The following is a 12,500-nucleotide window of genomic DNA, read 5'->3' on the forward strand; positions in this document are numbered from 1 at the left end:
CAGCAGCAGAGATAAAATCTTCATGGGTTTAGGAACAATAATCCATTTTGCTGCAATGCCACTGCAATGCAACACCCCTTTGTCTCGTGTGTGTGTGTGTGTGTGTGTGTGTGTGTGTGTGTGTGTGTGTGTGTGTGTGTGTGTGTGTGTGTGTGTGTGTGTGTGTGTGTGTGTGTGTGTGTGTGTGTGTGTGTGTGTGTGTGTGTGTGTGTGTGTGTGTGTGTGTGTGTGTGTGTGTGTGTGTGTGTGTGTGTGTGTAAATATTTGAGGGGGGCAGATGAAAGGGCGATTGTCTCGTCTCCTGTCAGAGGGTGAATGATGGAACGAGGGAACAGGACCGAGTGAGAAAGATGAGACAAAGTGAGCCGGCTCACCTTTTTTGTTATTTGTTTTTTTTTGCCCATTTTTGCGATTTATAAACTAATTACTGATTTCTGACCTCCGCGAGAAGCTGCTACGTTTTTGTTTTTAAGATCGTCTCTGATTTACGTCCGGCTCGTTTTGTCTCTCTGCCGCCGACTGAGGCGATAACTCTGACGTCCGACCAGCATCAGGCCGGCGAGTTGAGCTCAAGAGACGGATATTTCCCTCCAGAAGGTGGTGGAGACCAAACACGGAGCTAAGAGAGACTTTACCTGCATCAGGTGACACAAACGCTCGTGAATCATCGTGTTGAATGTTGGCTGCAAGTGGATTTAGTGACAAATAGGCGAAAAAATTTAAAAGATTTAGGTACTGTCGATCACGTGATCAAGATCCCAACAGACCAACCAGAGCTTTTCACTGTCAATCACCTTGTAGCCCCTAAAGCATCCCCTGCTTTATGGTCTGTTTGACTCTAAATGTCCATACTTTACTAAATGAACATCATTCTGTATTGAAGAAGACTTGAAACTAGAGATTGAGACCAAAAACTAATGTTTACAATGTTTACTGAGGGAATACATCAAGAGAAGTAGAGTCATTTATATAGACTTCTATACAACCAGAGGAGTCGCCCCCTGGTGGTCAGGAGAGAGAATGCAGCTTTAACACATGAAGCATAGACTTCTATACAACCAGAGGAGTCGCCCCCTGGTGGTCAGTAGAGAGAATGCAGCTTTAACACATGAAGCATAGACTTCTATACAACCAGAGGAGTCACCCCCTGGTGGTCAGGAGAGAAAATGCAGCTTTAACACATGAAGCGTAGACTTCTATACAACCAGAGGAGTCGCCCCCTGGTGGTCAGGAGAGAGAATGCAGCTTTAACACATGAAGCATAGACTTCTATACAACCAGAGGAGTAGCCCCCTGGTGGTCAGGAGAGAGAATGCAGCTTTAACACATGAAGCATAGACTTCTATACAACCAGAGGAGTCGCCCCTGGTGGTCAGGAGAGAGAATGCAGCTTTAACACATGAAGCATAGACTTCTATACAACCAGAGGAGTCGCCCCCTGGTGGTCAGGAGAGAGAATGCAGCTTTAACACATGAAGCATAGACTTCTATACAACCAGAGGAGTCGCCCCCTGGTGGTCAGGAGAGAGAATTCAGCTTTAACACATGAAGCATAGACTTCTATACAACCAGAGGAGTCGCCCCTGGTGGTCAGGAGAGAGAATGCAGCTTTAACACATGAAGCATAGACTTATTATATTCCAATCTCTCTCTCTAATGTCTTTCTAGCTCCATGGGCCAATCATCATGAGACTCCTCAACAACCCCCTCTCCTCGCTCCGCCCCCTCCTACAATGCCCACCCCTCCCTCTGCGCCGTCGCTGCTGCCTGTCAACCCTCTCGGCCAATAGCGGCACACTATCATGCAGACGCCTCAGCACAGATGGCCCCGCCCCTCCGCCCGTGATTGGTCAGGACTCTGTGGCAGTATTGGGCCACTCCTACCCGCGAGATGACTTCACCAACGTCACACCGAGGATCTTGGCAAAGGTCGGCCTCAACCTCCACAACCAATCCCATCATCCTCTGTGGCTGATCAAGGAGCGGATCAAAGCTCACTTCTACAGGTACGCTTTGAGTACAGGTGATGTCCTCCATCTTGTTTTGACTCAATCAGCTCCTAAATACCAACATTTAGAGCTCCAATACTTCCAAGGTCAACGCTTCTGAACTTCAACTCTTTAACCCAAACCAGCTAAACCTCCTTTGCTTTCAATTAAGGAGATTTCTGGCAGAAAATGTTCCCCTTTTGCGCTAATCTTCCATGACCAGTGCAGCTTGAATGCATGGTGGAATTAGCAATATATCTAGCTAACTAGCCAGTCGCTAAAGGAGTGAATTTTAACAATGTAATGCTTCATCCGCACACTCTTGTCACAGCGTAGTAAGCAGGACGGCAGCAAGGGCTGCTGGGTAATTCCCAAACAAGGAGATCAACGGCTACTTTACGTCAACGCTGCTTCTCACTCTTTTGTTGTCTCTTTCACTTCTCCAGTCTCTAGAGACTTACAACATGAAACACACATATTCAGAGTATTAGTAGAAGTACAAATACTGTGGTTTAGCAGGGTATTGCAGTAACAGTATGTGTTGTGTTCTGCCCACTTCAAGAGTTATGAGTGTGGAGACTAGTTGAGGTTAAAACTGGCTTTAAAATGACTTCTTTATAGGAACATGAAACTCCTTTAACCTTCTGTAGAGTTGTTGTTTTTGTTGTTGTTGTTGTCTAGTAATGTGAGTTAATATGTCACTTGTAAAAACTTAAAAATAAAATGATTGAAAGAAAGGAAATACTCAAGATACCTTTGACTATACTTCACTTGAGTAAAAGTACTCAGTTATTAGTGTATCAAGGTTTATTTGGGTTTAAGCTTGTTTTTGTTTATGTCACTTGTTTGTTTATTTGTTTGTTTACTCTGCTCATCAATAACAAAGACTCTGTCTCACAGTGCTTACGTCGGTCGGTGGGGGAACCCGCTCTTCTCCGTTCATGATAACCTGAGCCCGGTGGTCACGGTGGAGCAGAACTTTGACAGGTCAGAAGCTCCGTCAGCTATTGGTACACAATTGGTAAACATATATATATATATATATATATATATATATATATATATATATATATAAATCTCTTCTGTGGTTTGATTGACAGCTTGCTGATCCCGCCCGGCCACCCCAGCAGGAAAAAAGGAGATAACTACTACCTGAACAGGTGAGTGGCGCCGCTCACCACCCATAATGCACCTCTTCTGTAGGGATGTCGTCGCTCTCTGTTTGGACGCAACATTTGTAAATGTGAATATTTAAATATCTCTGCGCCTGTTCAATTTACCCAAAGTATTCTCATCTTCAAGTAGTAAAAGTACAGAAGTATTCTCATCTTCATGTAGTAAAAGTACAGAAGTATTCTCATCTTCATGTAGTAAAAGTACAGAAGTATTCTCATCTTCAAGTAGTAAAAGTACAGAAGTATTCTCATCTTCAAGTAGTAAAAGTACAGAAGTATTCTCATCTTCATGTAGTAAAAGTACAGAAGTATTCTCATCTTCATGTAGTAAAAGTACAGAAGTATTCTCATCTTCATGTAGTAAAAGTACAGAAGTATTCTCATCTTCATGTAGTAAAAGTACAGAAGTATTCTCATCTTCAAGTAGTAAAAGTACAGAAGTATTCTCATCTTCATGTAGTAAAAGTACAGAAGTATTCTCATCTTCAAGTAGTAAAAGTACAGAAGTATTCTCATCTTCAAGTAGTAAAAGTACAGAAGTATTCTCATCTTCATGTAGTAAAAGTACAGAAGTATTCTCATCTTAATGCAGTAAAAGTACAGAAGTATTCTCATCTTAATGCAGTAAAAGTACAGAAATATTCTCATCTTCATGTAGTAAAAGTACAGAAGTATTCTCATCTTCATGTAGTAAAAGTACAGAAGTATTCTCATCTTCATGTAGTAAAAGTACAGAAGTATTCTCATCTTCATGTAGTAAAAGTACAGAAGTATTCTCATCTTCAAGTAGTAAAAGTACAGAAGTATTCTCATCTTCATGTAGTAAAAGTACAAAAGTATTCTCATCTTCATGTAGTAAAAGTACAGAAGTATTCTCATCTTCATGTAGTAAAAGTACAGAAGTATTCTCATCTTCAAGTAGTAAAAGTACAGAAGTATTCTCATCTTCAAGTAGTAAAAGTACAGAAGTATTCTCATCTTCAAGTAGTAAAAGTACAGAAGTATTCTCATCTTCATGTAGTAAAGGTACAGAAGTATTCTTATCTTAATGCAGTAAAAGTACAGAAGTATTCTCATCTTCATGTAGTAAAAGTACAGAAGTATTCTCATCTTCAAGTAGTAAAAGTACAGAAGTATTCTCATCTTCAAGTAGTAAAAGTACAGAAGTATTCTCATCTTCAAGTAGTAAAAGTACAGAAGTATTCTCATCTTCAAGTAGTAAAAGTACAGAAGTATTCTCATCTTAATGTGGTAAAAGTACAGAAGTATTCTCATCTTCATGTAGTAAAAGTACAGAAGTATTCTCATCTTCAAGTAGTAAAAGTACAGAAGTATTCTCATCTTCATGTAGTAAAAGTACAAAAGTATTCTCATCTTCATGTAGTAAAAGTACAGAAGTATTCTCATCTTCATGTAGTAAAAGTACAGAAGTATTCTCATCTTCAAGTAGTAAAAGTACAGAAGTATTCTCATCTTCATGTAGTAAAAGTACAGAAGTATTCTCATCTTAATGCAGTAAAAGTACAGAAGTATTCTCATCTTAATGCAGTAAAAGTACAGAAGTATTCTCATCTTCATGTAGTAAAAGTACAGAAGTATTCTCATCTTCATGTAGTAAAAGTACAGAAGTATTCTCATCTTCATGTAGTAAAAGTACAGAAGTATTCTCATCTTCATGTAGTAAAAGTACAGAAGTATTCTCATCTTCAAGTAGTAAAAGTACAGAAGTATTCTCATCTTCATGTAGTAAAAGTACAAAAGTATTCTCATCTTCATGTAGTAAAGTACAGAAGTATTCTCATCTTCATGTAGTAAAAGTACAGAAGTATTCTCATCTTCATGTAGTAAAAGTACAGAAGTATTCTCATCTTCATGTAGTAAAAGTACAGAAGTATTCTCATCTTCAAGTAGTAAAAGTACAGAAGTATTCTCATCTTCATGTAGTAAAAGTACAAAAGTATTCTCATCTTCATGTAGTAAAGTACAGAAGTATTCTCATCTTCATGTAGTAAAAGTACAGAAGTATTCTCATCTTCAAGTAGTAAAAGTACAGAAGTATTCTCATCTTCAAGTAGTAAAAGTACAGAAGTATTCTCATCTTCATGTAGTAAAAGTACAGAAGTATTCTTATCTTAATGCAGTAAAAGTACAGAAGTATTCTCATCTTCATGTAGTAAAAGTACAGAAGTATTCTCATCTTCAAGTAGTAAAAGTACAGAAGTATTCTCATCTTCAAGTAGTAAAAGTACAGAAGTATTCTCATCTTCAAGTAGTAAAAGTACAGAAGTATTCTCATCTTAATGTGGTAAAAGTACAGAAGTATTCTCATCTTCATGTAGTAAAAGTACAGAAGTATTCTCATCTTCATGTAGTAAAAGTACAGAAGTATTTTCATCTTCATGTAGTAAAAGTACAGAAGTATTCTCATCTTCATGTAGTAAAAGTACAGAAGTATTCTCATCTTAATGCAGTAAAAGTACAGAAGTATTCTCATCTATATGTAGTAAAAGTACAGAAGTATTCTCATCTTCATGTAGTAAAAGTACAGACGTATTCTCATCTTAATGTGGTAAAAGTACAGAAGTATTCTCATCTTAATGTGGTTAAAGTACAGAAGTATTCTCATCTTCATGTAGTAAAAGTACAGAAGTATTCTCATCTTCGTGCGGTTAAAGTACAGAAGTATTTGTTCCAGGAAGACGATGCTCCGCGCCCACACCTCCGCCCACCAGAGGGAGCTGGTGAGCTCCGGACTCGACGCCTTCTTATTGGTCGGAGACGTTTACAGGCGGGACGAGATCGACGCCAGCCACTACCCCGTCTTCCACCAGATGGAGGGAGTCCGCCTCTTCTCCAACCACGAGGTGGAGACCACGTTCCCCTATTTCACTCTTTCATGCTACATTGGTTTCTGTTCATAGCTATTTGCTTTCTGACGCTGTGACAAGAGAGAGGGGATGCATTTATTAAGTTGTTTAATTGTACTCTTGTTACAGTCGGCTAGTTAGCGAGCTACTTTGCTAATTCCAACATGCTTCCAAGCATTGGCACAATAGCAGTCTGGTGTCCAGCTATCTAGATAGCCAGCTCTGGAGATGGAGAAGTTAGTTGGCCAGTTCTGGAGATGGAGAAGCTAGGTAGCTAACTAGCCAGCTCTGGAGATGGAGAAGCTAGGTAGTGAACTAGCCAGCTCTGGAGATGGAGAAGCTAGGTAGCGAACTAGCCAGCTCTTGAGATGCTCGGTAGCTAACTAGCCAGCTCTGAAGATGGAGAAGCTAGGTAGCGAACTAGCCAGCTCTGGAGATGGAGAAGCTAGGTAGTGAACTAGCCAGCTTTTGAGATCCTCGGTAGCTAACTAGCAGCTCTGGAGATGGAGAAGCTAGGTAGCGAACTAGCCAGCTCTGGAGATGGAGAAGCTAGGTAGCGAACTAGCCAGCTCTTGAGATGCTCGGTAGCGAACTAGCCAGCTCTTGAGATGCTCGGTAGCGAACTAGCCAGCTCTTGAGATGCTCGGTAGCGAACTAGCCAGCTCTTGAGATGCTCGGTAGCTAACTAGCCAGCTCTGGAGATGTCCTCATGTCCACTAACAGATGTTTTCGTGTTGTGACGTGTCCTCTACCCCCAGCTGTTCTCTGAGGTGCAGCACGGGCAGGACTTGTCCCTGTTTGAGGCTGCAGGACGGCGGACGCCTCAGAAACAGGAGACTCACTCTCTGGAGGCCGTGAAGCTGCTGGAGTTCAACCTGAAACTCACTCTGACTCGACTCGTCACTCAGCTGTTCGGAGAAGGTGAGAACACCTGAGACCTCAAGTGGAGATGGTGGAGCTTCACTTCACTGAACTGTTCTCCTTCCTCCTCTTCCACCCCTCCTCCTCAGATCTGGAGGTGCGGTGGGTCGACTGTTACTTCCCCTTCACTCACCCCTCCTTTGAGATGGAGGTGCGTTTCCAGGGCGACTGGATGGAGGTTCTGGGATGTGGAGTGATGGAGCAGGAGCTGCTGATCTCAGGTCAGCACACACACGCACACACACACTGTCGCTGCCTCGAGCCCGTGTGCAAGGCAGCGACGGATGCGGCCCGCCAACCGCTGCACTCTCAGATGCAATGCATGCTGGGACTTTTGCGTTGTTGTTTGATTTGTTTCTGGACATTTTAGCCGCTTCACATGGTCTTCATCTGAGGAAGGTGCTGCTCTGTGTTTAATGTGTCAGTAATCTGAGTGTACACACACACACACACACACACACACACACACACACACACACACACACACACACACACACACACACTCCAACAGGGTGTGAGACACATAGACACTAAACAAGACATAGATGTGTCTGATGTACATCAGCCTGTCTCTCCTTCTTCTTCTTCTTCTTCCTCTCCTTCTTCTCTTCCTTCATCTTCTTCCTCTTTTTCTTCTTCTTCCTCTTCTTCTCCTCCTCCTGTTAAACTGAACACATGATGTCGCTCTGCACTTCATTTACAACACAGAGAGAGAGAGAGAGAGATAACATTGGCATTGTCTCTCTGCCCTTGGCACTGCAGCAATGCTCTTGACATTCATAGTGTTGACACACACACACTCACACACACTCACACACTCACTCACACTCACACACTCACTCACTCACACACACGCACACGCACACAAACACACACACACACACACACACACTCACACACACGCACACAAACACACAAACTACACACACACACTTTGCTCTTCTTTCCTTAATTCGCTCACTCTCTTGACTGCCAGAGTCAAGTTTGACACACACAACCACACACACTCAGACACACACAACCACACACACTCAGACACACACAACCACACACACTCACACACACTCACACTCACTCACTCACACACAACCACACACACTCACACACACTCACACTCACTCACTCACTCACACACAACCACACACACTCACACACACACACAACCACACACACTCACACTCACTCACTCACACACACTCACACTCACTCACTCACAACCACACACACACTCACACTCACTCACACTCTCATTCTCACCCTCTCCACCTCCCCTACGTATCCACTGCGGCAGTGTGGCTCCGTTGCCTTGGAAACCACTCATTCCCCCCCCCCCCCCCCCCAACACACACACACACACTTTTTTCTGGAGCACAGAGAGTGAGAGACAATGAGTAAGAAAAGAAAAGGAGGGAGAGTGAGCAGAGTTACTGGGATGAGAGAGGGGAGGAAAGGATGAATGGAAGGGGTGGAGCTAGGACAAGGAAAGGAAAGAAGGAGACAAGGAAGGAAAGGAAAGACTAAACGAGTGGCAGGACCTCGACTCCACGACGAGGCAACAGGGAACACGTGTGTGTGTGTGTGTGTGTGTGTGTGTGTGTGTGTGTGTGTGTGTGTGTGTGTGTGTGTGTGTGTGTGTGTGTGTGTGTGTGTGTGTGTGTGTGTGTGTGTGTGTGTGTGTGTGTGTGTGTGTGTGTGTGTGTGTGTGTGTGTGTGTGTGTTACTTAATGGTGGGGAAGCGTGACTGCCATATGTGTTGCCTGAGGCCCAATGTGAGAAGGGGAGGGAGGAGGTAACGAGTGAGGAGGGAAGGGAAGGAAATAAGTGGGAAATGAGCAAAAAATAAATGAGGAAGAAAAAGGGAACAAGGGATGAGTGATTAAAGGAGAGGGATAGGACAGAGGAATAAAGGAAGCGAGAGACGAAGGAAATAAAGAAAGGGTATAAGGAAATGAAGAAGGATGATGAGGGGGTGGGAAGAAGGAAACAAGAGGAGGGATCAAGGGAACAAAGGAAGGAAAGAAAGAACAGAATAAGGAAGGATGGGGAGGGTTGAGGAGTGGAAGGGAGATAGGAGGGAGTACAATGACATGAAAGGGGTGAGGAAGGAGGTAACAAGGGATGAGGATGAGAGAAGGGAGTTAGAGGGGGTGAAGGAGACGGGAGGAAGGGAACAAGAAAGGAGGGGAGAGAAGAGGATAGAAGAGAGAGGAAGATGAATGGTTCAGGTGGGAAGGAAGAAGGAAACGAGGGAGGAAGGGAACAGTGGTAAAAGAGGGAGGGGAGGAGACGACCACTATGAGGTTTTAATAGAGATGGAGGTGTGTGTGTGTGTGTGTGTGTGTGTGTGTGTGTGTGTGTGTGTGTGTGTGTGTGTGTGTGTGTGTGTGTGTGTGTGTGTGTGTGTGTGTGTGTGTGTCGGGGGTTTTCCCTCCAGCATGTGGGATTTGGCGCTAATGACCACACCTCCATGCCAGAAACTGATTTAGACCCCCCCCCCCATGGGACAGGATTATGTGTGTGTCTGTGTGTGTGTGTGTGCCCCCCCCCCAGGGACAGGAGTGTGTGTCTGTGTGTGTGTGTGTGTGTGTCCAGGGACAGGATTATGTGTGTGTGTCTGGTGCGAAAGCTGAAATCTGATTAAAGTCGTGTTGGTGACAATTAACAGCCTCTCAACCCCCCCGACCCGGTGTGTGGGGTTCAGGTGGCAGTTCTCTCTCTTAATCCTGCCCCCCCCCCCCCCCCCCCCCCTTCCTCCTCTGAATAAATCATGTGACCCTCTTCATCCGTCCATCTCTTATTAAACCTTGTCTGCCCCCCCCCCCCCCCCCCCCCCGTGTGATGGAGGAGTAATGAGAAGCGTGGCGACCTCTTCTGGATTTGTGCTTCCTGGCTTGTAGCCCCGCCTCCTCCTCCTGACCTCCGACCCCTCTGTGTTGATTGACACCTCCTTCCCTCCTCCACCAGCATCACTCTTTCTTTTCTTTTGTTTCCTTCTTTCCTTCCTGTCGTCCCTCAAGTCTTTCTTCCTTCTCATCCTTTCCTCATTCCCTTCTCATCCTTCTATCCTTTCCTCATTCCCTTCTCATCCTTTCATCCTTCTTTACTTCCTCTGCCGTCCATCCATCCTCTTTCCTTTTTATTTTTTTTCCCTCACCACTCAATCCCTTCATCTTTTACTTCCCCTCTCCTTCTCTTTTATCTTTCCTTTTCCTCTTCCTCCTCTTCCTCACTCATCCCACATCCATCCTTTTAATCCCCTCCCCCATCCTTTTTACACCCAGTTCTCCCAGTGAGGGCAATAACTGGTGGCCAGCTGGTGCACACACACACACACACACACACACACACACACACACACAGAACCAACATTTGTTTGTGCAGCGATCCGGCTCGGCCTGTTTCCTCCGTAACAAACAGTCGGCCGTCGAGAGAAATATTGATTGACAGCTGAGTGTTTCCAGCTGGATGCTGTTTATTGGTTATTTGTTATTTTTTTATTTATTAACAGATTTTATTCATGTTGCGACAAAACAAAACGCTCCGTCATTTGTAGATATTGCGCAACGTATGTTACTAATATAAAATGTATATTAATCCACATAATCCTGAACCAGGAAGTAGAAACAGAACAAACAACCTCATTTTATTTTATAAATTATATTTCTTTGGATTGATTCATTCGATCAGATTTAAAAAAATTAGAAATTCTTTTTTTAACATGTTTTAATTTGAAATGTAAAAATATTAACATTTTTAAATGTTTAAGCTTTTTCATTTATAAAAAATATTATTTCTTTTAAAATTTTTAAACAAGAAAAAATTATTATTATTTTTAAATTAAATTTTTTTCTTCTTTAATTTCTTTTTCAAATTTGTTGAAATTTAATTCATCTCTGAAAACGCAGACGAGATCATCTGAAGCGTTGAGCGACTTGTTTCATGTTTCATAAGAACGCTGAAGTGGTTCCACCAGAAGTGAGGAGACGGAAACACCAGTCCTGCAGCTTCCTCCTGCAGCTTCCTCCTGCAGCTTCCTCCTGCAGCTTCCTCCTGCAGCTTCCTCCTGCAGCTTCCTCCTGCAGCTTCCTCCTGCAGCTTCCTCCTGCAGCTTCCTCCTGCAGCTTCCTCCTGCAGCTTCCTCCTGCAGCTTCCTCCTGCAGCTTCTTCCTGCAGCTTCCTCATGCAGCTTCCTCCTGCAGCTTCCTCCTGCAGCTTCCTCCTGCAGCTTCCTCCTGCAGCTTCTTCCTGCAGCTTCCTCCTGCAGCTTCCTCCTGCAGCTTCCTCCTGCAGCTTCCTCCTGCAGCTTCTTCCTGCAGCTTCCTCCTGCAGCTTCCTCCTGCAGCTTCCTCATGCAGCTTCCTCCTGCAGCTTCCTCCTGCAGCTTCCTCCTGCAGCTTCCTCCTGCAGCTTCCTCATGCAGCTTCCTCCTGCAGCTTCCTCCTGCAGCTTCCTCATGCAGCTTCCTCCTGCAGCTTCCTCATGCAGCTTCTTCCTGCAGCTTCTTCCTGCAGCTTCCTCCTGCAGCTTCCTCATGCAGCTTCCTCCTGCAGCTTCCTCCTGCAGCTTCCTCCTGCAGCTTCCTCATGCAGCTTCCTCATGCAGCTTCCTCCTGCAGCTTCCTCCTGCAGCTTCCTCATGCAGCTTCTTCCTGCAGCTTCCTCATGCAGCTTTCTTCTGCATGTTGGACGTCTTCCTCCTGCAGCTTCCTCCTGCATGTTGGACGTCTTCCTCATGCAGCTTCCTCATGCAGCTTCCTCCTGCAGCTTCCTCCTGCAGCTTCCTCCTGCAGCTTCCTCATGCAGCTTCCTCCTGCAGCTTCCTCCTGCAGCTTCCTCATGCAGCTTCCTCCTGCAGCTTCCTCCTGCAGCTTCCTCATGCAGCTTCCTCCTGCAGCTTCCTCATGCAGCTTCCTCATGCAGCTTCCTCCTGCAGCTTCCTCCTGCAGCTTCTTCCTGCAGCTTCCTCATGCAGCTTCCTCATGCAGCTTTCTTCTGCATGTTGGACGTCTTCCTCCTGCAGCTTCCTCCTGCATGTTGGACGTCTTCCTCATTCAGCTTCCTCATGCAGCTTCCTCATGCAGCTTCCTCCTGCAGCTTCCTCCTGCATGTTGGACGTCTTCCTCCTGCAGCTTCCTCCTGCATGTTGGACGTCTTCCTCCTGCAGCTTCCTCGTGCATGTTGGACGTCTTCCTCCTGCAGCTTCCTCCTGCATGTTGGACGTCTTCCTCCTGCAGCTTCCTCCTGCATGTTGGACGTCTTCCTCATGCAGCTTCCTCATGCAGCTTCCTCCTGCATGTTGGACGTCTTCCTCCTGCAGCTTCCTCCTGCATGTTGGACATCTTCCTCCTGCAGCTTCCTCCTGCATGTTGGACGTCTTCCTCCTGCAGCTTCCTCCTGCAGCTTCCTCCTGCATGTTGGACGTCTTCCTCCTGCTGCTTCCTCCTGCATGTTGGACGTCTTCCTCCTGCAGCTTCCTCCTGCATGTTGGACGTCTTCCTCATGCAGCTTCCTCATGCAGCTTCCTCCTGCAGCTTCCTCATGCAGCTTCCT

General features: G+C 44.8%; 1 protein-coding gene across 4 annotated transcripts in view; it reads left to right on the forward strand.

The window, feature by feature from the left end:
• fars2 (phenylalanyl-tRNA synthetase 2, mitochondrial) overlaps positions 1-12,500 on the forward strand; it is a 60,383-nt gene that overhangs the window by 11,895 nt on the left and 35,988 nt on the right. For 3 of the 4 annotated variants that reach the window (XM_034560113.1, XM_034560116.1, XM_034560115.1), the window contains exons 2-7: positions 1,669-2,006; positions 2,889-2,975; positions 3,089-3,148; positions 5,859-6,027; positions 6,789-6,951; positions 7,041-7,172. In XM_034560113.1, the coding sequence (XP_034416004.1) occupies positions 1,687-2,006; positions 2,889-2,975; positions 3,089-3,148; positions 5,859-6,027; positions 6,789-6,951; positions 7,041-7,172 (931 nt within the window). In that variant the 5' untranslated portion in view covers positions 1,669-1,686. Of the gene's footprint in view, positions 1-451; positions 645-1,668; positions 2,007-2,888; positions 2,976-3,088; positions 3,149-5,858; positions 6,028-6,788; positions 6,952-7,040; positions 7,173-12,500 lie in introns of all 4 variants that reach the window. The other variant, XM_034560114.1, reaches the window with a different exon arrangement.

Source organism: Cyclopterus lumpus, chromosome 20 (genome assembly GCF_009769545.1).
Source record: "Cyclopterus lumpus isolate fCycLum1 chromosome 20, fCycLum1.pri, whole genome shotgun sequence".
NCBI lineage: Eukaryota > Metazoa > Chordata > Actinopteri > Perciformes > Cyclopteridae > Cyclopterus > Cyclopterus lumpus.